Raw genomic sequence first — 25,131 nt, 5'->3', positions numbered from 1 at the left:
TAGTTGGACATGTACTGTTGTTGTTGACAGATATGCCTACATTATCAGTGAGCCAAAGGAGCAAGTCCACTATGAGCCATGGTGACCCAAAGCTGATCAAGTGGCTGAAACTCCAAGGCGCTGACGATGACTCCATGGACAGGGTAGGTCCTGAGGCAACTCTCCCCCAGCCACGTCTGTTTTAAATGGGCACATTATGTAAACAAACTCACACCCACGTAATTCTCTCCCACTATACTACAGTAAACAATGTGCATTTGTAACGGATGTGAAACGGCTAGCTTAGTTAGCGGTGTGCGCTAAATAGCGTTTCAATCGGTTACGTCACTTGCTCTGAGACCTTGAAGTAGTAGTTCCCCTTGCTCCGCGGCTTTTGTGGAGCGATGGATAACGATGCTTCGAGGGTGACTGTTGTCGTTGTGTGCAGAAGGTCCCTGGTTCGCGCCCGGGTATGGGCGAGGGGACGGTTTAAAATTATACTGTTACACATTGCTGTAAAGCTGTTAAAACAAATGGCTTGATTGATGTTGGACAGACTATTGCACAGAAGGCTATATGCATACTGTATGTGTAAAGCCTTAATAACAGATACACAGTTGAGCACCATCTATTGGCCACGAGCTTCATCTCTTTCATGTACCAATGATTTGACCCATTTTGTAGATTCTGACCGAGGATTACACGTTAGATGACCTTCTCCACTATGTGACGAGAGACGACCTGAAGAGTTTGAGATTAAGGTATACAACATACGGTATTCTCTCCTACATTGTCAAATAGCCAGCCATGTCAACGACCTGATTGAAACACTAATATCGTACGTTGTGATAATAGTCTGTCTTTATCTTTCTCATGTTTTCCTCCTCAGAGGTGGGATCCTGTGTAAGCTATGGAAGGCCATCACAGACTACAGAGAGAAGCCTGCGTGAGGAGCCTTCGTGTGCCATTAGCCACTGCTACAGTACAGGAACTTTACCACAGCAACAACAACAACAACAACTGAGTGTTCTCCTCAACTCTTACCACTGCACTTTAATCTCAGTATTTATTAGACCAAGAATCCAGTGGAGTTGATCATGTGTGGAGTATTGCCATTATTGTGTGAGAGAGACCTATGGAATATTGTGTGTGTTAGAGAGACCTTGTTGGGTTATGGAAATGTTTTTTGGGAATTATTGTTTTCAAACGGAGTTACTTTTTCATGTAAAAATATAAACGCAACATGCAACCATTTCAAAGATTTGACTGAGTTATAGTTCGTATGAGGAAATCAGTCAATTGAAATAAATTCATTTAGGCCCAAATCTATTGCGCTATTTTTGTGCATTCAAATTGCCGATAGATAAAATGCAATTGTGTTCGTTGTCCATAGTTTATGCCTGCCCATACCATAATGCCACCGCCACCATGGGGCACTCTGTTCGCAAAGTTGACATTAGCAAATTGCTCGCCCACACGACGCCACACACATGGTCTGCGGTTGGACATGCTGCTACATTTTTTAAAACAACATTGGAGGTGGCTTATGGTAGAGAAATGAACATTCAATTCTCTACCAACAGCTCTGGTGGACATGGCTGCAGTCAGCATGCCAATTGCACGCACCCTCAAAACTTGAGACATCTGTGGCATTGTGTTGTGTGACAGAACTGCACATTTTAGAGAGGCCTTTTATTGTCCCTGACACAAGGTGCACCTGTGTAATGATCATGCTGTGGTTACCAGCTTCTTGATATGCCACAGCTGTCAAATGATGATTTGAGAGAAATTAGCTTTTAGTGCGTCTTGAACATTTCTGTGATCTTTTATTTCAGCTCATGAGAACATTTGTTTATACTTTTGTTCAGTGTAAATAAGCACCACTGGTTTTATAATGTTCAACAGTTATGACATGTTTTAAGCTGGTGCACCAAGATTCACAGGACAAACAGAGGAACATTACCTATAAATATCTGAGAATGTGTTTAAAATGTAAATGTTATTTGGTTGTAGAATTATCTCCTTACTATCATTTGTTAACAACACATGAGACGGACCATTTTCTAAACCAAGCCTGAGAGATAAAGTACAATGTTAACTGATGTGTTTGAGCTGCTGTACATTATGTTGATAAACAACATTGTTATTGTCAGTGGCTTCTTATCACTACTTTATTTAAATGTGTTTTTATGCATATTGTCTACTCTCAAGGCCATCACTGCATCCCTCTTGTACCTTTTTGTTTAACTGTCTGTGACGGCTTTGAATCATCAAAACTCTTGACTTCATTTGTTCAAGTAATTATTTAACATTTATGTAATTTTAAGATTTTTGGGGGGTGTGATTTTAGGGGAAATTATGTAAATATATTGCAAATATTATGACAGTAAATTACTATTTTTAGTTAAACAATTTACAAAAACCTAGATGTCCTATCTAATGTGCAACACAAAGTTGAGTTGGGTAATTTATAGATATTATCGATACTGGCGATGGAACAAAATGATCTGACCTACACATTATACTTCCACATGTCAGATTTTGTATGATATTTGATCGGAAGAAACAGATGACCCAATTGATATTTTACTCTATTGAAGATGTATTTTTGTTGTATATTTGGGGAATTATAGTTTTAGCCTGCCTTCATTTGTATATTATATGATATTTAAAGCGGCAATCAGCAGTTGAAAGGATAACAAAGTGGCCTCCCTGCCCCTGGCATTTATAAGCTATATTCTTCAAGAATCAATAGGTACATATCATTCATTCACAAGTCCAAAAATGTATATAGCAACTGTAGATTGCCCCTTTAAAAATGCAAATTCTTTAAATCAAATGTATATGTTTGATTTAAAATCAGAAACGAAAACAAGATGGTCATATTGTTGTACCACCAACCTCTTTTATTTAAAATATTTCTGTCAGAAATACACAAATGAAGTTTTAGTCAAATATGTCCGTTTTGTTTTCATATTCATGATAGATTGATTACATTATTTGTGCAATAACATATTGTTGTGTAACACAAAACATCGTCTTAATCTTAACTGTGAAATAAAGTGTAAACTGAAATCATGTTTATTATGGACATTATATTCACACAACTGAACACAAATCCTTTTCCATGGGCCTATGATTTCAAAATGCAGGTCTAGTACCCTAATAATATTCAGAAAATCTACCGTTCTTAAGCTTGCAGACATACAGGGAGTTGAATAAAACCAAAACCGACAGGCGCGCTGCGGGAAACGGGCTGTGTTATCCCGCATACTCAAAATGTCCATACCCTGAACTCCAACCCTAACTTTATACCATAAGGTAACCATAAACCTTAATTAACCATAGTACATTTCAACTTCATTGGCGTAGGGACGCCCCAATGATTCCGGATATCATAGATCCCGAAGAGTCTCAATATAAAACATCGTCCGTGACGTCAATGATTTCAGTGCGCCTCCAATCACTGTGGCTGGATGTGGATGTTGGGCGCTACCTCCAAGCAGTGCCATCATGATACCGACAAAAGGCCTTTAGCATCGCAAAAAGAAACAAGCAAAAGTGTTCACCGGCGACTCGAGATTATTGGATATGAGACAGTATTTATATTTTGCGTTATAGGTTTCTGGTGTTGAAAATAAAGAAGGGCCTCCTCATGCGTCAGAAAATAGCCGGGAAGGATGCCGTCTAACTGCGTAAACATAATGGCTTTGGCTCAGCATCGACTTATTGCGTGTATGCTGCTGTTCTGTATGGTGACTAGCATTCACACCCGGCCCTCTAAAATATCGGACTTGAAATCTAAAATATCAGGGGTGGAAGAGCTCTTAGGAGAATTCCGCAAGCAGCTCCAACAGGACCAGACGTATAGCAGGGAGGAAGAGGAGGTGGTTGACGTCTGCCTGGGTGACTTCAACGCCGTAGAGGAACACATCATCCGAGCGAGGGCCTCCATAGAGCAGGGGGCCACCTTTCTCTCGGCTCCTGACCAGGTGTACAGTTGGAAAGACTGTCTCCATGCCTGCTGCGCAGACCCCCACTGCACGGTGGCGGTGGTCCAAGAGGACATGAGACAGTCGGACGACGGCCTCAGCTGCTATTTGCTCAACTGCAGTTATAGAAATAAAAACGTCTGTTCGTTCGCAGCACAGACAGGGTTCAGCACCTACAGCCGGGCTCACAATACAACAGGACACGTCACCTCTTCCAGTGGCAATGTAGATGGGAACAAAATCAGGAGACCTGAGGATAAACCTAGTTTTGAAGATGGCAAGCCAGGTGAGGTTCTGCACCTGCTTTGATTTATATGGGATTACAGTTATAACAAATCAAATCAAATTTATTTATATAGCCCTTCAGACATCAGCTGATATCTCAAAGTGCCGTACAGAAACCCAGCCTAAAACCCCAAACAGCAAACAATGCAGGTGTAAAAGCACGGTGGCTAGGAAAAACTCCCTAGAAAGGCCAATAACATACAATATACATACATGCAAGTTTGTCTAAATCACAAAAGTATATAATGTGTTGCTATTGCTTATGATAAAGCATGCATACATAGTAAATGTTTGCTGGTAATTCTGTTCCACCGCCTCTAACAATTATCAGTCTGGTGTTTAGCTTGGGTTAATAATTTGCTATTTGCCCCCTGCTTCTAAATTTAGATTTAATGTAAGTCCGTGCGCTTGACAGGTTTCACCCAACTTTGAAACTAAATCCAATGGCATGGTGAAATATGTTGATTTCACGTTGAATACAGGTTAGCTGACAACTCAACTAAATGTAAATGTAAATCAAAACTAGACGTTGAACTGACATCTGAGCCCAGTGGGTGAGCTCTGCTCTGGGTTGTTTTCAGACATGGACGAGCCGCCCCGGAGTGATGCCGGCCAGGATGTGGTCATCCAGCTGCCTACTGACTGGGCCGTAGTGGACGGCCGGGACAGTGTGGACGACCACGGAGTCACTCGTTACGAATGGGCCCTGGTGAAGGGTGACCAAGACATCAACATGAAGGTAACACCGCAACTGGTGCCACTCTTCCGGCATTTAAACTTTGTTTCTGCTTTTAGGTTCTTTCCTCTGTGAGTAATGTCGAGTGTCAAAACACTGTGGAATGGCATTTGCTTTAGCAGATCTGGGACTCACAGTTGTCTTGTTGCTATAATGTCATACATAGAACGAGGTATATGCTGAAGTCAACGTGGCGGTTTGCATGGTGCGGCCGGAGCCACACAATGCCCTGCTGCTCAGACACAAATAAAAGGCTATTGTCACCCAACCTGCCGAAAGGACAAGAGCCCTATTGTAGGCTACCCTCTCTCTCCCTGTGACGCCACTGAGCGGTTGATGTGATATACCAGTCGTGGGTCTTTAGAAGAAACCCCTCTTGACTCTTTCAATGGCTTTGGCTTTGTCCATGGCATAATTTCTCAGTGCAGTTTCCTTCCGTGTTATTTTCTCTGAAATGTTTTTTCTGCTCACCTGCAGGTGACCCATCCAGGGTTACTGAAGATCAGTGGTCTACAGGAGGGTGTCTATACCTTCCAGATGACTGTCACCGACATCGCGGGACAGAAGAGCACGGACAATGTCACTGTGACTGTGCTGGCTCCAGAACGCCAGGCTGAAGGTGAAAAACACTTCAAACCAGCCAGATGTGCCTCCTCATGTTCATGAATGATAATTCATTACTGGATCTTGCCTATTTTCTCGCTATTCTGTGACTAACATTAATTGTGTTGTTGTGGTCAAATGTATTTGTGCTTCTCTGTGGTCCTGTTCCTCATATAAGACATTTTCCACTCTAGACCAATGCATTACAGGCAATGACCTTTTCGCTGCAATTGAATCCATGCTTCTAAGGGTTGAATCCATCGCATAATGAAACAGAGCCTGGGATTTAGTGCTCCAATCAATTAAGCAGTACTGCCCTAGTCAAATGGCTGGCTGCCTAATAGCCATTCAGATGATCAGGCATGTTAATCTATTCACTGCATAGAGATGGATGAGATACAGTATGCCTTAAATCATCCTAGTCTAACCCCATCTAGAGTAATAAAGGAAGGAAGAGGGTGGGGATTGTTTATGTACCTGGACTATGAAGGTCCTTTTCTAAACCTATAAGTGATGAATATTACAGCAACATAATGTACTACTATTATACATTTCTCCTGTCCAATCCCGAATTCCAACAAACATAAGATGAGTGACCTATTACACAGAACAGCAGTTTAACACAGCATCCATACTGCAGGAAGGCTGCCAAGTATACCTGGGGACTGTCATTGGGTGCCGTGGTGTTGGTGGTGGTGGCCAATAGTAGCGCTTCATCACCCATTTGTGAGTGTGTAGGCACTGAACTACAGTGTCATTAGAGAGTAAAACAGAGGTGTTCGTGTCGCCTCTCCCCCAGTGTGTACAGGTAGCTGCTCCCGCTACCAGTTCATGTGTGACGACGGCTGCTGTATTGACATCACCTACGCCTGCGATGGGAAGCAGCAGTGTCCAGACCGCTCAGACGAGGATTTCTGCCAGAGCTGTAAGTCACTCAATCTGTCCTCCTCAAGCTGTCAGCCACAGGGGAGGCAGTAGCTCCTGGTAATTGTTGGCTTTCCTGTAAAAATAAAGGTTAAATAAATAAAAGGATGATCATATTGTAATATAATAACATAATAATAATAATAACAACATAGAGGGCTGTAGGTTTCCTGTGTGGACTTTATTGTACCAGGGTGGGGTGTAGTTTTAGACTTTATTGTACCAGGATGGAGTGTAGTTTTAGACTTTATTGTACTAGGATGGAGTGTAGTTTTAGACTTTATTGTACCAGGATGGAGTGTAGTTTTAGACTTTATTGTACCAGGGTGGGGTGTAGTTTTAGACTTTATTGTACCAGGATGGAGTGTAGTTTTAGACTTTATTGTACCAGGATGGAGTGTAGTTTTAGACTTTATTGTACCAGGATGGGGTGTAGTTTTAGACTTTATTGTACCAGGATGGGGTGTAGTTTTAGACTTTATAGTACCAGGATGGGGTGTAGTTTTAGACTTTATTGTACCAGGATGGAGTGTAGTTTTAGACTTTATTGTACTAGGATGGAGTGTAGTTTTAGACTTTATTGTACCAGGATGGAGTGTAGTTTTAGACTTTATTGTACTAGGATGGAGTGTAGTTTTAGACTTTATTGTACTAGGATGGAGTGTAGTTTTAGACTTTATTGTACCAGGATGGAGTGTAGTTTTAGACTTTATTGTACCAGGATGGGGTGTAGTTTTAGACTTTATTGTACCAGGATGGGGTGTAGTTTTAGACTTTATTGTACTAGGATGGAGTGTAGTTTTAGACTTTATTGTACCAGGATGGAGTGTAGTTTTAGACTTTATTGTACTAGGATGGAGTGTAGTTTTAGACTTTATTGTACTAGGATGGAGTGTAGTTTTAGACTTTATTGTACCAGGATGGAGTGTAGTTTTAGACTAGAGTGTACTAGGATGAATTGTAGTTTTATACTTGAGTGTACAAGGATGGAGTTGTATTCATGCAGTTCAGTCTGGAATATCAGAGCAAGGAGGGCTGCAGTAAATTGTGTCCGAGAGCCCAGGATAACCATGCCCTGTCATCTCTTTCCTCTCTACAGTTGATGGGAACAGGAAGTCGGTGACCCACCCTGCAGGTGCCAGCCCACACAGGCCTGTCGCCCAGCCAGAGGAGACTGAGGACCACTCCATGGCCCAGGGTGGGCCCAAGAAGACCATGGAGGAGGCAAAACCACCTCTACCACAAGCTCCACAAGACCCACAGATCCCACAGTCTCGTGAGAGGAGCAAAGCTGTGCCCCCAGTCCTGCCACAGCCAAGTCACAGTGATCAGGAGAGCCCTGTCAGTCAAGGTACTGTCATTGTGTAACTATTACCTAGTTTTGTTACTACCTAGCTATAAGCCAGTAGGCAATTTCATGCACATGAATCAAAACACCATATTAACAGCTTTGGACAAAAACCTGTAGACAAAAACCAACTATAGATTAAAGGTTTTGGTCAGCTGTGAAGTAATTCAATCCATTTGGTAGCTGCAACATTTTTCTGGTTGGCCAGAGTTTTGTATGTGCTAGCAGAGAGCGGAAGGCCTTTGTGTGTTAGCTAGTAAGCACAGAGAGAGACAGATTGAACCCCTGAAGGCAGCCATTGAGCCATAGAGCTGATCTGGAACTGTGGAGCGAGGCAGAATAAGGCCCGCAGGGGCACTCTGTGAGACGAGCAGGGCTGAGATTGGAGTGCAGTCCTGGGACGGGAGTGAGCCTCACAGGGGCCATTTATCGCCATGTCCCCCCTCAGCGTTGGAACAAAGCACTCCTCTGTCCCCCGCCACCTGATCCCTGAGTTAGGCTAGCCTGAGACAGATGAGGCGGGGTACTTCCAATGTTAACTTATCAAAGACTGAGACCACCTGACCAAATCTCTCATTCCTTCTCTCTGTCACACCTGACCAAATCACTCCCTCCCTCTCTTTGCTCTGTCCCCGTCGCAGCTGACGAAATCTCTCTCTCTCTCTGTCCCACCTGAACACATCTCTTCCTCCCTCTCTCTGTTGTCTTTCTGTCCCATCTGACCAAATCTCTCACGTTCTCTGTTCTCTCTTTGTCCCAGCAGAGCCCTGTGCAGCTCCCCCTGCTGTGGGGCCATGTAAAGGCATCTTCCCACGCTGGTTCTATGACCCTGTAGCTGAAGAGTGCAAGCACTTCATCTACGGAGGCTGCAAGGGCAACCATAACAACTTCCTGCAGCAGACAGACTGTGTCAATGAATGTATAGAAAAAACAGGTAGGATTATTCTAGGAGACTACAATTTCTTTGTTTTTTTAGAATTATCTGGATTCTGATGTGCATTCTCATTACATATTGAATGAGGTGTACATAATGTAGGAAGACAATTATGCAAATTAATAATGGAAACAAATAATTCAGGTACTGCTATCAAGCAAATGACCGTGGCACCTCCCCCCACCACCAAACACACAGAGTCAGGTAAATTCCATTGTTTTAGAATTATTACTCCTGCACATGATAATTAATCAGCTGAATACAATCTCTCACCTGTCTCAGTCTTAACCAGTGTATTAACATTTACAGTAGAGACCCCTAAAGTGACCATGAAGTGGCCAGAGACCAAACTACTAGCAGAGAGTGACATGTTCCCAATATCCAAACCACACTCAGTAGTGGGAGGACACCCAGGGCCTGAGTCAGGTCTGTTCAACATCCTTACCAACTTAGTTACAATAACTCTGTAATATTAGGTTATACATGGAGAATTCAAGATAGTATATGACAGTCCCTTTATCTCTCTCTTCTCCCCTGCAGGTGCGATCCTGCCGTTGGTTCTGGGACTGATCATCACGGCTCTGTTGCTGCTCATGATTGGCTGTCGTCTGCGGTTGGTCCAACACAAGCTGAAGAAGGCTCGCCCCCTCACCACAGAGGAGTCTGATTATCTCATCAACGGCATGTACCTGTAGCAGCATAGCAGGCACATGCACAGATAAGGCTCTACCTGTGCAGAGCACATGCCCCTTTGCCCTTCCAGTCTCTAAAGTGCCCTTTTGTAAACAAAACAATCGTTTATCTTTAGTTGTTGATATACATGGTTTTTGTTTCAGTTGTTCTGAACCCACTGCCCGCAAGTCGTCTTTAAATTCACATTAAATATGTGTCATTGAATTAGCCATTAAGATATCACCATCTATTGCTTCTATGTAACTAAATAATCAAAGTCATAATTGCTCAATGAATCCGTTACCGCAGTGGCAGAATCTTATTTTTTGGGTGCCTTTTTTTTAGTTTGAAAACCTGCCTCTCAAAAAGTCTGTGCATGGCACTTCTATTTCTTTTGGATGCACCCTCCGTACTAAAAGCCCCTCGGGCAGAAACAACAAAACTGTCAGTCAACTTGTTAGCCAGGACTCTTCATGATTAACAGCCTATCAAACGTTCTATAATCATGACAGTGTACACCTTTAGGTGCACTTGACTTATCTAACTCGCCATGCTAGGTAGGCAGAGATCACTCTTTAAAATTGTCCCATTGGAATGGTCCCAAAGGTGCAAGCCCGACCCAGCACTCCAGGGTCACGGTTGAGCTAAATCAAACCCACCTTTTAACAGGGAAGAAATGTTTGCCACTTTTGTGTACTCGCTTGGCGTAAAAAATGATGCTCGTCTGGCTCTTTCATCATTGCTCTTTCACTTCATGAATTATGGATGTATATTTTCATTGGGAGATATAGTACTTTATCCCTTACGTAATACTTCTGCCACTGAGTGGCACTGTTGTGTATATCTATTAGGCTTGGCCTAGAGTTTTATTTTGTACCAGACTCATTTGAAATATGGGGGTAGCAAACTATGTAACGTATTGTAAATTCCTAAACTACAATCATTACTGAAAATCATTATTTTGTTATAACAGCAAGTCATTCCAGAAACACCCATATCAAGCCATAAAGCATTCTAGGCCGTCTGATATTGCAATGTGGTAGGTTGCTTTTCTGTGTCGTCTAGCTATGTAGTTTTAAAATGGTGACGTAGCTCAAACGCCCGTATGCATAGTGTGTGTGTGTGAAATAGTAAAGTTAACTCTTGATCAATGTGTCTTTTGGAACACTGTGATAAAGTGTTCAGAGTATTTTGAGTGGTAATACAATCAGAATATACAACGTGGATTCTTCCTGCTCTAGAGGTTTTTAGAGTGGTAAGGACAAATGGCAGTAGGTGCCGTCTTCAACGGCAAAAACAGCTTGGAACAATAAATACTCCATGGCACAAAGTGGGACAAAAACATAAGCATCTCTTTATTTTCATTTTTGCCATTCCAGAAATTGTGAAAGCCATGGACCATCCAAAATAAGTGTTTTTTAATTCCATGTTTAAAAAAAAAAAAAACTACAGACATTCATTTTCTTTGCATTTAGGCTTATTTTGGCAAAGCACCGGCTATTTCATTTAGTGTCGGTCATCAGTAAAGCCTGCACACAATGTTGTCATTGAAACCATGTGGATGTACTCCACTCTTGTTGTAGAGTGTTGTGGTTTGGCTTTTGCCTTGTATCCAACTGTACGAGTAAATCTAGGTGTAATAGTCCTTTCTTTAATGCCATGTGCTGCATGTCAAACAACTGGATGTGGGATAGAGTAGTCATTTGTGCAACCTGCGTGTGCCTGTTTAAATACTGTGGGAGGCTTTCCTTATCAGAACAGTCTGGCACCCTCTTCACACTCAGCTTTGATGGAGCTGAAATGCATTATTGTTGAAATGGTTGATTGCAACTCACAGATGTAACCAAAATGTAGAAAAATAATAATTTTAAACTCAAAATCCTGCAGCTATTCAAAAGGAAAAAAATCACAACCCCCGCCAAAAAGATGCAGGCCTGAAAAAAAGACTAACCCTGACACTTTCTTCTGTTCAATCTCTAACAGTCTTTTTCCCAACCTCAGGGGTTATTCCTCAGCATGATAAAGAAAATGTTTTGAAAGAATTCCAATGGCTGTTGTTGGAACCCAAAGTAGTCTCCTCCAGGCTCACATTGAAAATGTGGTATATGGACAGTTTGTCGCCTCAAAGTTCATCCCTGTGAGAAATAAGAGGCAACACGTTAAGCGATGGACTTAAAAAGAGGAAATATACTGTGTCATAATCCGAACTCCCTCTTGTCATGCCACTAAAGGTCAGTTAGACACTCCCATGCACAAACTCTTGTAGAAAGCCCCAAACCACGTGCAAAATCCAAATGAGGATAAACATCTCTTGTAGACTTCCCCTCGAGAACAAGGATGATTCAAATTGATAAGCTCTCATGCCAGAAGTACCACAGCCAAATGCCAGCCATCAAACATTTTAAACATTACCATTCTTGTAATACAAAACAGAATCCACACTTGATTGTTTGCGTCACTGCACTCTTGTTTAGCTGAACAGATCTAAAATATCATACTAGTTTACAGGATTAAAACTAAGAAAACGTGCAGCCAGTTGACATGGTATGGAAGAAGCAACTAATGATGACAAGCCGCAAACACAGCCCCTTGGGATCCATCATCTGCTCCAGGCCACACCATTTCACCTTTGCCCACTGTGTGAAGGAGAGAAGGAATAGGAAGTCACTTCCACCTGGACCACTGCTTCTCTTTGTCTGTTAAAGGCACATAAATCACCCCCATCAGGGGCTTCATCTTGGTGCTGCCGTCCTCCAGCTTGTCGTACTGCTCCAGCATCTGGTTCCCTCCGGCCGGCCCCACGGGCAGAATCAGCCTGCCGCCTGGCTTCAGCTGATCAAGGAGCTGAGGGAGGAGAGGACACTCACTGGGTCAGAACCAGATAACCTGCCCCAAGGTCCAAACATTCACAGTTTTCCACCCCATCAGACAAGTCTTCGAAGAAGAGATGTTCACATTAACAATGCAATGGCTAGCCGAGTAGCAAAATATGCAACAGTGTAGTTACACCCGAATAGACCAGGGTACTGTTTGACAAAATAACACAGCACAGAGCACTAACATATTTCCTGAGACCGAACAAAGCCTGCTGTTACTAACAGAGTTAGAGTCTGTGTTGGTTTTTATCTCGTCTCTGACCACAGCATTCCTACAGATGATGGTGGATTGCGGCGATGGGACTCCTATTAACTGGGTCCCCTTTGATGCCTTCATTTGTGTTTTTCTGTGTTTTGGGAACTTACTGCTTGTGGCACGTTGGGTGCTGCCGCGCCCACGTGGATGGCATCGTAAGGCGCCTCCTCTGGATGGCCCATCCGCCCGTCTCCCACTGTAAGGCAACAAACAGGCAGCAGCTGCCACTCACACGCTGCCAGCCTTATACCCGTCAAGCACTGAGACGCAGAGCACGAAGGCACACATCAGAGCTGTGCGATGCCACCTCAACCTCGTCTCTGGCCTCTGACACTGATGTTGGTTGACTGCAGTACAGCAGACAGTGCCGCACCCATGTTTCCTTACTCAACAGTCATCGCGTCAGCAACTGTATTTTAAGCTTATAATTGAACTGTATATTTTGTATAATACCTTTGCATAACCCAATAATACAAGTCACCAAATTGAATTTGAAAAAAAATCCATCTTGCTTTGCTGCTTTTCAGACTTACCGATTAGTTTTATTCTACCTGATGTTATCAAGCCGGGGTCATCCTTCTTTACATTGGTTATAGAATCATCTACCAGTTCCTTGATATGGTCAATTCCTATCACCTTCCCTTTGGGACCTACCTGTTAAAGACAATACATTAGGGAGGTATACAAGTCTATGCCATCGAACATTACACAGAACCCAAAAACCTGAAATAGAAAAATGTACCCCAACCTTACCACTGAAACACAGAACCTGTGTTAACCCATCATAATATAGCTCACCATTCGGGCAAAGCACGCAGAAAGGATTCCGCTGCCAGACCCCACATCCAGAGCTTTGGCCCCGTCATACAGCTGATCGTACAGAAGCTCCAAGGCATAGGCATGCTGGTAGAGAGAGATCAACATACAACTGCATCACCACCTGTCAGCATTCTATTTGCAAACCTCTGGTACGTGCTCAGTTGGTATACATTATAGGAGCAAGGCGATCAATGTTTGATAGTTATAATACATTTATAAGATATGCAACAATTTAAACAAATACTAAAAGGCATAGCTAGGCCTACCATGTGTGGTGCACTGATGGTTGCTTGATAGCCTTAGGGGTCAAAGAAAGTGATTGTTAGCGTCTAACATTCATCAATGGCTGGTGTATAGAATTTGCACTACTATACTTTATTGTACTACAATAAATAAGCACACCTATTGCCTGTGGGGAGTCCATGTAAGGGTTGCATCTGGAGAAATGGCCTCGGTCTGTGGCCAACATGACTTCATAGACCTTGTCCGACTTGATGATCCCATTTTCTAAGGGACAAAGGAAGACAGGCGGTGTTTAACGGTACAGTGGATTTGTGGAGAGTAACATATTCAAACACTGCAGTGTCTTCAGAGTAAAGTAATCCCTCCACAGGAGTCTCCACTGACAGTAGGAAGTGCCAGCGACAGTCGGTGCTACTGCTCTTATTTCTCCCCGAGACCCTGGGCCCCAACCTAACAACTATATTGCTGAGTGGTCGCCAATTTCCAGTGCTTAAGGAAAGTATTCAGACCCCATGACTTTTTCCAGATTTTGTTAAATTACAGCCTTATTCTAAAATGGATTAAAACAAAAAACATTCTCCATCTACAAACAATACCCCATAACGACAAAACGAAAACAGGTTTAGACATTTTTGCAGATTTATAAAAACAAAAAAATAGAAATACCTTATTTACATAAGTATTCAAACCCTTTGCTATGAGTCTCGAAATTGAGCTCAGGTGCATCCTGTTTCCATTGACTGGGTTGAAGGTTCACCTTCCAACAGGACAACAACCCTAAGCACACAGCCAAGACAACGCAGGAGTGGCTTCAGGACAAGTCTCTAAATGTCCTTGAGTGGGCCAGCCAGAGCCCGGACTTGAACCCGATCGAAGATCTCTGGAGAGACCAGAAAATAGCTGTGCAGCGGCGCACCCCATCCAACCTGACAGAGCTTGAGAGGATCTGCAGATTAGAATGGGAGAAACTCCCCAAATACTGATGGCCCAAGCTTGTAGCGTCAAACCCAAAAAGACTAGAGGCTGTAATCCCTGCCAAAGTTGCTTCAACAAAGTACTGAGTGAGTGTCTGAATACTTATGTAAATGTGATATCAGTTTCCAATTTTTAATACATTTGCTGAAATGTATAAAAACCTGTTTTTGCTTTGTCATTATGGGTTATTGTGTGTAGATTTATAAGGGGGGATTGAATCCATTTTAGAATAAGGCTGTAACCTGACAAAATGTGGAAAAGGTCAAGGGGTCTGAATACTTTCCGAATGCACAGGACATTACACCTGCATTCCCAACAGCTTCAGATGGAACAGTTCATATGCAGCTATATGTACAGCTAGAAGGATATATTTAATGTTTTTGAAAGACATTGCACTTGAGACCAACTCTTGAAGATGCATCATGCAGAAATCGCGCCGCCATTTCCTGGTTGCTAAAATTCTAAAAGTTTTCCTCATTTCAGTTTATGTGACAAAACAAGCAAGTATAGTGTAGATAATCACTGTACCATCTAAATAGCAGTGATATATATTTTCCATAAGCAAAATTATTGTATTTTCAGCTGTTTGAAGCTGGTGTACAAAACCAAAAGTAAGACAAAACCAAAAGTTAAGAACAGGAAACATAGAAATAGCACACAGATCTACCGCTTCTTACACTTGCTTTCAATAAGAATGACCGGTCTATAACACACATTTCTACGTGAATTTGGTTGCGTCGCCCAAAATGTTACATATAGTGGCTTTAAATAACTTGATGTTCTGAACCCAGTGTGTGTGATAATCAGCTTTTAAGCTCACAGAGAAAAGCCTGGCCTAAGGAGCATACAAAAAAAACTATCAAGGAATTAGCATGCATCTTGAGTTTGACCCATTTAAATCTGGTTTAGGCTAATTTATGATTTGCAGTTGGTGAGTAGGCTTAAATGGATCAGAAAGCACATGACAACAGGGGAGGATGGACGTTGCTAAAATTCACCCAGAACTCAACTTTGGTGGATGAAATATTAATCCACTTCAGCATCACATTTTACCCAATGTTTTTGTTTCCCTGGATGCAGTGTTGTACCTGCTTGTGCATCTTAAAAGCTGGCCTTAATATCTTCTCACGCAGAAGACATTCTCAACATAAAATAGGCCTATGTCCTTGTAGTGTACAGTATCACAATGAATAAAGCTGGCAAAACGCTCAGACCCGGCCCTCGTACCAAAGTGTCTGCTGCAGTGCTTTTCTGAACACTGACCGTGTAAAAATAGCCAACTTGGCCTGCTGGCCAAATCATGTTGGACACTGATATAAGCAAGCCAAAAAGCCTCACTGCAGTCTGCACAAAGTCTTCAGGAGATATTTTTAGTTTCGTTACAAAAAAATGCACTATATGTACAAAAGTATGTGGACATCCCTCAAATTAGTGGAATCTGCTACTTCAGCCACCCCAGTTGCTGACTGGTGTATAAAATCGAACACACAGCCATTCAATCCCCATAGACACACATTGACAGTAGAATGGCCTTTCTGAAGAGCTTGTGAAATGTGAAACCGTCATAGGATGTCAGTTTGTAAAATGTCTGCTCTGCGAGAGCTGCCCCAGTCAACCGTAAGTGCTGTTTTTGTGAAGTGGAAACGTCTAGGAGCAACAACGGCTCAGCTGCGAAGTGGTAGGCCACACAAACTCACAGAATGGGACCGCCGAGAGCTGAAGCGTGTAGCAATAGTTATCAACGGTTGCAACACTCATTACGAGTTCCAAGCTGCCTCGAAGCAACGTCAGCAAGCACAAGGACTGTTCGTCAGGAGCTTCCTGAAAATGGTTTCCATGGCTGAGCAGCCTCACACAAGCCTAAGATCACCATAAGCAATACCATGCATCGGCTGAAGTGGTGTCAAGCTTGCCGCCATTGGACTCTGGAGCAGTGAAAGTAAGTTCTCTGGAGTGAGGAATCACGCTTCACTATGTTAGTCCGACTGACAAATCTGGGTTTGGCGGATGCCAGGAGAACACGACCTGGCCCAATGCATAGTGCCTATTGCCTAATGTAACGTTTTGTGGAGGAATAATGGTCTGGGGCTGTTTTTCATGGTTCAGGCTAGGCCCCTTAGTTCCAGTGAAGGGAAATCTTAACGCTACAGCATACAATATTCTAGACGAACCCCATTGAACACCTTTGGGATGAATTGGAGCACTGCCTGCGAGCCAGGCCAGGCCTAGTGCCTGACCACACTAATGCTTGTGGCTGAATGAAAGCAAGCCCCCACAGCAATGTTCCAACATCAAGTGGAAAGCCTTCCCAGAAGAGTGGAGGCTTTTATAACAACAAAGGGGGAATCAACTCCATACTAATGCCCATGATTTTGGAATGAGATTTTCAACAAGCAGGTGTCCACATGCACTACATGACCAAAAGTATCTGCCTAGCAAATTGGTGAATTTAAGAGATCTATTAGATCCATCTAAATCAGCTAATTCGGGAAGGGAAATGGAGTGAGAAGTTGACATCTTTCTTTCTTCATCTTTCTCATGTCACCTGCCACTTCTTACTCTATGGCGCACACACATAAGAGACACACATACACACAATCTTAGCAAGGCTAACCACCACAGTGGTGTGTCAGGTGTGACTGCAAATTGGATTAAATATTGCTCAACTACCTATGAATGCTGAGTGTGTGACCAGTGTGTGACCAGTGTGTGACCAGTAGCCTGCTTTAATAACAACAAGGTTGGATCATGCCTCTCCAAAGGATGGCATTCCCCATCCTACAGTAACTTAGGTACGTACAGTCAATACAGTGGATCAACATGCTAGTCATGAATACCCCACCCACAGGTTACAGCTTTTTAGCTAACCAGATGAGAAGAGTGCAATTGTGTCCCGCAATTCTGGGCGGTCTTGCATCTGCAGGAACTCCTCTTTATACTTGTATCAGTCCAGATTTAAGATAGGACTCCGGTACGCAGGCAGGAACACTCCAGTACAGGTTGTGGCCGTAATCAGTCCTTGACTTGGGCAGGAGCTCACCAGAACTGAGTACCGGCACCTCAAATGTTCTACTGCTTGACTTCCTGCTCCACTTATAGAATATTAGCGCAAAAGTATTGTGGCGCTCCTGTGGGGGGAGGAGGCCTTCATGCAGAAACCAATGAGATTATGATTTGGTTGCGGCGTTCCTTCAGATGCAGGTGATATGATACTGCTGATGCCACAGACATTGTAGCTAGGCCTAACAAACAAACCATCCGAGGCGACAAATCATATCACCACACAGTAATTCCCCGAATTGCGGACCGCAAACACACACTATTGGACCACACTTTTGCTTTTGTAGTAAAAACAGAGATCAACTCAATCTAACTTCCAATGGATGTAATTAGTAGGTTTGCTAACTAACAAACGGCTTCGGTATTCCGCATGATATGCCGCATGACAATCATATGAACTGGCTAGCTAGCAAATTAACTAGCTATGTTTCTTAACAACAGCTGTAGCTAAAGAATGTTGGTGCAAAGCACAGTATGACTTTGGATAAAAGCGTCAGCTAAATGGCATATATTATGACGCACATAAAATACCTAAGGATATACTTAGCCTTTGCACCTAATAAAGCCACTACTGTGTCGATGAAATTGTTAACTTGCAAACTAGCACTCTGTGGTAGCAGGTGCAGATTTGCAAACATCAGCCAGATATTAGCGTGACTACAGAGGAAAACAGTGTGCAATGTTTAATAGCCTAGCCTGACGGTGGTCACCATGCTTTGGAGAAAGCAGCATTTCTCTATTACCCATTAGATATCTAAACCAAAATCCTTAATTATCCACATTACATAATGAGTAAACTTACTGCGTAGGTTGTTTACAAGCTCTGCGTGGTTAGCTCCTCCAGATTTCCAGGCCATTATTAAACACACTCTGCGGAGCAGGTAGAGAGCGGCTGTCAGTGCCGCGCCTGCGCCAACTCCTTTGCCTATGAAACTGACAACCTCCAAAACAGACGGAGGGGACACGTCACGCGACATACTTTTACTTCGTAGCTTGCAGCTTTTTCCATGTAGCTAGTCCCTGAATAAATGATGGTTGTATATAAATTAACTAATCGGAGATTTCATCTTAAATGTGGGGTTTTTGACCACTCAGATTTGATTGCCAGAGCAAGAATCTATCTTCCGCGTTCACCCACTAGGAGGGGCGCGAGAGTTTAACACGTTCGTGAATTAGTGACGTAATTTCATTGCGTTTGACGTTTGATTTGTCCTCATTGAGCCACCGTACGATATTTGGCGGTATTATGGGAAATGCATGTAGAGGGGATACGTTTACATGTATATCAGAAATAGAAATTAGCTACGTTTAAGATTATTCTGATGGAGGGAATCAATGCTAAGTACGTGTCAAAGAAAATCAGCAAAACGAGATGGAGACCGGTCTCATCTTCGTCTTTACAGCAACCAGACATATTTGCTACTGGGTCTTGGGACAACGAGGTGGGTTCGCTAGTTAGCTAGGCTGCTAACTTTACCGTTAGATGGCTAATGTCAACACAACGTTACTTTATTATTCTGTCAATAATAAGAAACCTTTCACTTAACTGACGTTGCTAGCTAACAGTGCTTAATTTGTAAATCGTGATGTCCCGGAACACATAGTGAGCGCGAGAGTGTTGTTATCCGGGTGGCTCAGTGAGGTAACGTTACCGGAACACATTGAGAAAAAGTGTCAAACAACGTAGCAACCAAGTAACCTTACTATCAATGGTGGTGACACGGACAGCACTCCAAGGTGCTAATTTATTCAAAGCATTTTAGAAGTCACTGCAGTATGCCCACATACTTGAGTATTGCAACGGGGCTCAGCTACACAAGTCTGAATTTCTTATAGCCTAATTTTCTAGACATCAATGTTCAGCAACGTATTTTTACGACACTGCAGTACACCTGTCATATGCACATATACTACCGCTCAAAAGTTTGGGGTCACAACAGAACAACAGTTTTCATCTGTGCTAACATAATTGCAAAAGGGAGCCCCATGTCAACTCCTGAGAGTCAACTTATTGCTCAAAGCCGTGAGGGGGCATGTGGCTGTGATGTTTAGCCTCCTAAGGCTGTTCTGAAGACTGGCTGTAGTGTCTTTTTTTTTTTTTTTTTTTTTTCATTTTGAGTGTTAAACTGAGTGTCCTCTTTAGCCTTGTCTACAAGGCTGCCACCAAATGCGCCTTTGTTCAGACATGTTCAAAAACCTTTTTTTCCTGAGGGCTCTGTTTGTTTTATGTCTGATGCATAGGATGTTAATTTACTGTACATTCCACCAACTATTTTGCTAGTGTAATCCATCCAGTCATTTCTAGACCCAAGCTCCCTACCTTTTTGCATGTTGTACAGTCCAACTTTGAATTTTGTATGACAAGCAAGGGGTTATGCGTTTGCTTGTTCTTGAACCGCAAATTGCAACTGCTCCAAGCACTTCGTCAGTGGATGCACCGTCTCCCTCTCCCTGACTCACTAGTAGGCCTACTAGCTAGTGGAGGTGCCGGTGGTAATGCTGAACTGGCGGGATTAGTATTGCCATCAGGAACAGTTTGCCCCTCACTCCTTTCTTCCGGCACTGACAGTTCTCTGGCTCGTTCTTGTTTCGATTCACCATCTTTCTCTGGATTTTTGGATTTGAAAAATGTCAAACTGGATTGCCTTTTCTTATCAAATTTTTATCTGGTGTTCCCACGATTCAAATTTAGTAGGGAGACGACTAGGCTACGTGAGGTGATTACGTAGGGACTTCTTCACTATCTGACCACCACTACCAAGACCTGTGTCAAGATCAGTTACTTACCCCACTGGCCCTCCCCATAACCTCTATGTACAAGTAAGAGAGCAGGTCTGGAATCAGTGTGGCAGAATAGAAGGATCACCACACTTTTTCATGATGCTCTTTCTGAGGAGCGGGAGAAATAACGAGGGGGCAACTTGATTTAATGCTGATCGCTTTTATTCAAATGTTTAAAGGGGCGGCAGCGTAGCCTAGTGGTTAGAGCGTTGGACTAGTAACCGGAAGGTTGTAAGTTAAAACCCCCGAGCTGACAAGGTACAAATCTGTCGTTCTGCCCCTGAACAGGCATTTAACCCACTGTTCTCAGGCCGTCATTGAAAATAAGAATATGTTCTTAACTGACTTGCCTGGTTAAATAAAGGTAAAAAAATAAAAAAAGTGCGAACAGTGAAATAATTAAAAAATCATGCAGCGAGAGATACCGGATCTGGGCAAATAGGTGCCGGAACAAACAAAGTCAAATCTGAGAGGTGTGGATCCTATTCATCTCAAATTAAGCACTAATAGCTAGTGTAACTTATCATCACTCAGCTCTTGAACAGTTCTGTCTGATTGCATACCTCTAGCAAAATATTTTTTTTTTCAGGACAACAGCATTTCAATTTGGTCCATCGGAGAGAATGGGGTCTCCAGTATGGACGATGAATTTGAGGGAGACCCTCAATTATTATGTGAATACAAACATAATGGGGATGTTCTGGACCTTCAAGTAAGTTAATATACTATTAGGTGTAAAATATTAGATATTATTGTCTGGTCCTGATTTTCAATATAATTATGTCATAATTGCAGTGGTGGAAAATTACTCAATTGTCATACTTGAGTAAAAGTAAATATGCCTTAATAAAAAATGACTCAAGTGAAAGTCACCCAGTGAAATACTACTTGAGTAAAAGTATTTGGTTTTAAGTATACTTAAGTATCAAAAGTAAATGGAATTGTTAAATGTACTTCAGTATCACTAGTAAAAGTATAAACCATTTCAAATAGCTTATTATGCAAACTAGACGGCAAATGATTGTTTTTGTCCCCCCATTAACGGATAGCCAGGGGCACACTCCAACACTCAGACATAATTTGCAAACAAAGCATTTGAGGCAGTAGTGATGACCATGGATGTTCTTTTATTAAGTCTGTGAATTGGACCATTTCCCTGTCAAAATGTAATGAGTACTTTTGGGTGTCAGGGAAAAAGTATTGAATAAAAAGTCAATTTTATTTAGGAATGTAGTGAAGTAAAAGTTGGCAAAAACATATAGTAAAGTACAGACCCAAAAAAATTACTTAATTAGTACTTTAAAGTATTTTTACTTAAGTACTTTACACCACTGCATAATTCAATGTCAATCTTACACTCCTTTAGTTTCTGGATCAAGACAGAATAGTAACAGCGTCATCAACTGGAGCGGTGACTATCTTTCGGCATCACCACAACAGCCAGGTATGGATGTTACTTCACAACATTTACATTACATTTAAGTCATTTAGCAGACGCTCTTATCCAGAGCGACTTACAAATTGGTGCATACACCTTATGACAACCAGTGGAACAGCCACTTGCATCTAAATCTTGTTGGGGGGGGGGGGGGGTGAGAAGGATTACTTACCCTTACTTACCCTATCCTAGGTATTCCTTGAAGAGGTGGGACATAGTCATAATGAAGATACACCAACAATCATGGATACATCAATTATAAATGTCAAGTTAGCTTGTGTAGGACCTTGTTTTCAATAGCATCTATTTTCTCTTCTCTACAGTCATTGTCTGTTTCTCAACTGTGGGAAAGAGCACATCATTATCCCTGCGACAACGCCCCATGTACTGGAGTTGTGTGTAACAGCCCTGAGATTGTCTCGGTTGGGGAAGATGGAAGGATCATGCTCTTCAGAGCGGACCAGGAAGGAGTGCTGTGCACCATAGGTCTGAGGAGGAAACAATAGGTCCTTATGTACTAATAAGAGTGAAAATAATTGTATGCTCTCCTGGCAATGGCCATTATTTTCTTAAAGGTTGCATTTTGAATTGGCAATGACATAGCCTTCATTTCCAAAAGTCAGCTGTAACTTCAAGTGAAATCTCACCCTTTAGCCAAGATGATACTGACATAGTATTTTTCATTCCTGTCAGAAAAGGCTGACAGTAGCGCAATCCATGCTGTGACTTTCCTGAGGACTACAGAGATCCTTACCGTCAATTCTATTGGCCAGCTCAAACTATGGGACTTCAGGCAACCAGGCAATGTACCATCGCAGATTCTTTCATTGTAAGATGATTACATATTTGAGGAGCTGAAGTAAATCAGTTTTTCTGGTGCAACAACTTAATTGTGTAATGTCCTTTGTTGTTTTTTTTTAAGCTGCCATATGTATCTTTTTGGGCTACCCAACCAAATATTCACATAAAATGTGTTTTAGACCAGTTATTAATTAAAAGCAAGTCTAAGAAGCGGTAGATCTGTTCTATGTGTGCAATTTCTATGCTTCCATGTTCTTGAGTTTCAGTTTTGCTTTTACTTTCGGTTTTGTACACCAGCTTCAAACAGCTGAAAATACAATATTTTTGTTTATGGAAAATGTATTTCAGTGGTTTAGAAGGTACAATGATTCTCTACACTATACTTGCTTATTTTGTTATGTAAACTGAAATTAAAATAACTATCCGGCATTTAGCAACCAGGAGATGACAGAGTGATTTCTGCATAGTGCATCTTTAAGTGTTGTTTTTGTGTCTTTTTTGGGGGGGGCTTCTAGAACTGGAGACAGAGTCCCACTGCATTGTGTTGACAGGCACCCCAATCAACAACACATTGTGGCCACAGGGGGGCAGGATGGCATGCTCTGTATCTGGGACGTGAGACAAGGCAACATGCCCATTTCACTTATGGAGGCACACACTTCTGAAAGTAAGACATATTTATGGAAGTAGTTAATTCACTAAAGCAGCAAGTCGATCTTCAGTTTAAGGGTTTTAACTTGTGTTTTTGTTGTGCTCACAGTGTGGGAGGTCCATTTTCATCCATCAAACCCAGGCCACCTGTTCTCATGCTCAGAGGATGGATCACTGTTGCATTGGGAGACTTCTTCAAATTCAGACACACCATCCTTCTTACAAGGCAAGTCATCAGAAATATGTTTTCAAGGCTCACAGAGCAGGACTGTTGTGATTACTGCCAAATGGGAAGTATTTGATATATCCACCTGTTTTTTTATTTAGCAGGATTACATTACTGTAACACCAGTAGTTCACAATCAGAATTGTGATTTATTTTTTTATTTTATTTTTCACCAGATGGACGGAACACAAGCATAATTTCTCGCAGCGCAATAGCCCCAGCAGGTGGGAACCAGTCCCTCATCAATGCCTGGCTCACTGGGAACTCTAGTAAGGGACACCTTGAGACCACTCACATGCTGCCCAGCCAAATGCTGTCTGTGAACAGTCTGGATGTACTGGGACAATGCTTGGTGTGTGGAACGGACGGAGAGGCTATTTATGTCAACAGACATGTCCCAATTTAAAAGATAAAATAAAAAATACAGTTCAGCTGTTCACATTATTTGATGGGCTGGCTGGACTTTATCTTGCCAGAAGATGCTGACCCTACCATTCCGCTTATTTATGCTGAGCTGCACTGAGGTCGGAACGCAATCATGGTTACATTAAGACACTGTGGAGCCGGCACGAGATATGGGTTCGGAAAACATACCTCAATGCAGGGATGGGACATGCCACTGTACTCCAAATTGTACCTTTATCCACACTACTCCAAGAAGATTTATATACTGCTAGTTTTTGTGGAAAAATGCATTTTTCGTCTTCATGTTAGCTACTAGCAGCCATTATGGAATAGCACATTGCGTTGAACAACAAAGGAGCTGATTGGCTGACACAACATTCCAAAATTGGCTGCGGTGGCTACTGTTACCTAGAATGAGGACAAAAAGGGCATAAGCAGAATTTCAATCTTCTCGATGGAACAGTGTGGATAAATGTAACATTTGGAGTACAGTGGCATGTCCCATCCCTGCATTGAGGTACGTTTTCTCACTGTCTTAATGTAACCATGATTGCGTTCCGACCTCAGTGCATAGCGGTAGGGTTGTTATCTTCAGGCAATTATTTACCTAAACTGATTGTTGAAGTATTTTCCCAGTAAAAGGTCTTGCTCTTGAGGATTAGATAACCTTCATCAGGTGAAAGTATTTAGTAAATTGTATGATTGTTTTTGATATTCCTGAGGGAGGTTGAAGCAATTAAAAGCATACAGAGAGAGATATTGGATTACCACAGAAATGTAGTTTACACTCTAAATTTGATTTGAGAAATTATGCTCAAAACCAATCACAGATAAAGCACTTGATTTTTGGGGAAGTCATACTGGTTGTATTCATGTCATTTAACTCCTGTGTTTTGAAATAAAATGTCTTTGCATAAATATGTTATCACTTATCCAATTTATGCATCACATCATAAAACGATATATACACAGTATGACACAGCCATAATATGGACCGCATTTAGGTCTAATTATACAATTTTATAGAATATAAACATTTGACATCCATTTGTTTTCATTTTGTATGTATATATTGTATTTGTTTTATGTTTATGAGTAAGAATACCTGAATCACTTGGAAAAGGCTT

General features: G+C 42.1%; 4 protein-coding genes across 7 annotated transcripts in view; 3 read left to right on the top strand and 1 right to left on the bottom strand.

Annotated features, from left to right (window-relative positions):
* LOC118386825 (mitogen-activated protein kinase kinase kinase 5-like) overlaps window positions 1–3,057 on the top strand; it is a 64,035-nt gene extending 60,978 nt beyond the window's left edge. For both annotated transcript variants that reach the window (XM_035774700.2, XM_052523503.1), the window contains 3 exons: window positions 31–143; window positions 664–740; window positions 869–3,057. In XM_035774700.2, the coding sequence (XP_035630593.2) occupies window positions 31–143; window positions 664–740; window positions 869–929 (251 nt within the window). In that variant the 3' untranslated portion in view covers window positions 930–3,057. The remainder of the gene's footprint in view (window positions 1–30; window positions 144–663; window positions 741–868) is intronic.
* A 128-nt stretch (window positions 3,058–3,185) lies between these two features.
* lrp11 (low density lipoprotein receptor-related protein 11) lies at window positions 3,186–10,198 on the top strand. Its single transcript, XM_035774701.2, has 9 exons — window positions 3,186–4,257; window positions 4,838–4,995; window positions 5,470–5,611; window positions 6,395–6,520; window positions 7,619–7,870; window positions 8,631–8,801; window positions 8,946–9,005; window positions 9,111–9,227; window positions 9,342–10,198. The coding sequence occupies exons 1-9, from the start codon at window positions 3,660–3,662 to the stop codon at window positions 9,494–9,496; spliced, it is 1,779 nt and encodes a 592-aa protein (XP_035630594.1). The 5' UTR covers window positions 3,186–3,659; the 3' UTR covers window positions 9,497–10,198.
* Window positions 10,199–10,804: 606 nt separating this feature from the next.
* Window positions 10,805–18,822, bottom strand: LOC118386828 (protein-L-isoaspartate(D-aspartate) O-methyltransferase-like). 3 transcript variants are annotated; one of them, XM_035774704.1, is made up of 8 exons: window positions 18,505–18,822; window positions 13,827–13,931; window positions 13,691–13,722; window positions 13,404–13,508; window positions 13,139–13,259; window positions 12,716–12,801; window positions 12,101–12,317; window positions 10,805–11,608 (listed from the first exon to the last, which is right to left on the bottom strand). In XM_035774704.1, the coding sequence occupies exons 1-7, from the start codon at window positions 18,677–18,679 to the stop codon at window positions 12,138–12,140; spliced, it is 804 nt and encodes a 267-aa protein (XP_035630597.1). In that variant the 5' UTR covers window positions 18,680–18,822; the 3' UTR covers window positions 10,805–11,608; window positions 12,101–12,137. The 3 variants fall into 3 exon arrangements, with proteins under 3 accessions (XP_035630597.1, XP_035630598.1, XP_035630596.1); XM_035774705.2 differs by having other exon boundaries at window positions 12,192–12,317; XM_035774703.2 differs by having other exon boundaries at window positions 12,148–12,317; window positions 18,505–18,821.
* A 34-nt stretch (window positions 18,823–18,856) lies between these two features.
* Window positions 18,857–24,922, top strand: LOC118386827 (nucleoporin Nup43-like). The gene is made up of 8 exons (XM_035774702.1): window positions 18,857–19,144; window positions 21,073–21,195; window positions 21,850–21,927; window positions 22,245–22,407; window positions 22,615–22,750; window positions 23,238–23,389; window positions 23,483–23,599; window positions 23,776–24,922. Exons 1-8 carry the CDS (start codon window positions 19,025–19,027, stop codon window positions 24,003–24,005), a joined length of 1,119 nt encoding a protein of 372 aa, XP_035630595.1. The 5' UTR covers window positions 18,857–19,024; the 3' UTR covers window positions 24,006–24,922.
* The last annotated feature ends 209 nt before the right edge of the window (window positions 24,923–25,131 follow it).

The sequence above is a fragment of the Oncorhynchus keta genome, chromosome 8 (genome assembly GCF_023373465.1).
Source record: "Oncorhynchus keta strain PuntledgeMale-10-30-2019 chromosome 8, Oket_V2, whole genome shotgun sequence".
NCBI classification, from domain to species: domain Eukaryota; kingdom Metazoa; phylum Chordata; class Actinopteri; order Salmoniformes; family Salmonidae; genus Oncorhynchus; species Oncorhynchus keta.
The sequence above is the reverse complement of the archived record's forward strand: the minus strand, read 5'-3'. Positions and strand labels throughout refer to the sequence as shown.

Bases quoted from the DNA above. Each gene is read 5' to 3' on its own strand.
- lrp11 (XM_035774701.2), top strand. From the start codon at position 3,660: ATGCCGTCTAACTGCGTAAACATAATGGCTTTGGCTCAGCATCGACTT. The intron at 5,612-6,394 runs GTGAAAAACACT...CCTCTCCCCCAG, and splicing joins TCCAGAACGCCAGGCTGAAG to TGTGTACAGGTAGCTGCTCC. The intron at 8,802-8,945 runs GTAGGATTATTC...CAAATAATTCAG, and splicing joins TGAATGTATAGAAAAAACAG to GTACTGCTATCAAGCAAATG.
- LOC118386828 (XM_035774703.2), bottom strand. From the start codon at position 18,679: ATGTCGCGTGACGTGTCCCCTCCGTCTGTTTTGGAGGTTGTCAGTTTC. The intron at 13,932-18,504 runs GTAAGTTTACTC...TTTGTCCCTTAG, and splicing joins GCTTGTAAACAACCTACGCA to AAAATGGGATCATCAAGTCG. The intron at 13,260-13,403 runs GTGAGCTATATT...TGTCTTTAACAG, and splicing joins CTGCGTGCTTTGCCCGAATG to GTAGGTCCCAAAGGGAAGGT.
- LOC118386827 (XM_035774702.1), top strand. From the start codon at position 19,025: ATGGAGGGAATCAATGCTAAGTACGTGTCAAAGAAAATCAGCAAAACG. The intron at 22,408-22,614 runs GTCTGAGGAGGA...CATTCCTGTCAG, and splicing joins AGGAGTGCTGTGCACCATAG to AAAAGGCTGACAGTAGCGCA. The intron at 23,600-23,775 runs GCAAGTCATCAG...ATTTTTCACCAG, and splicing joins CACACCATCCTTCTTACAAG to ATGGACGGAACACAAGCATA.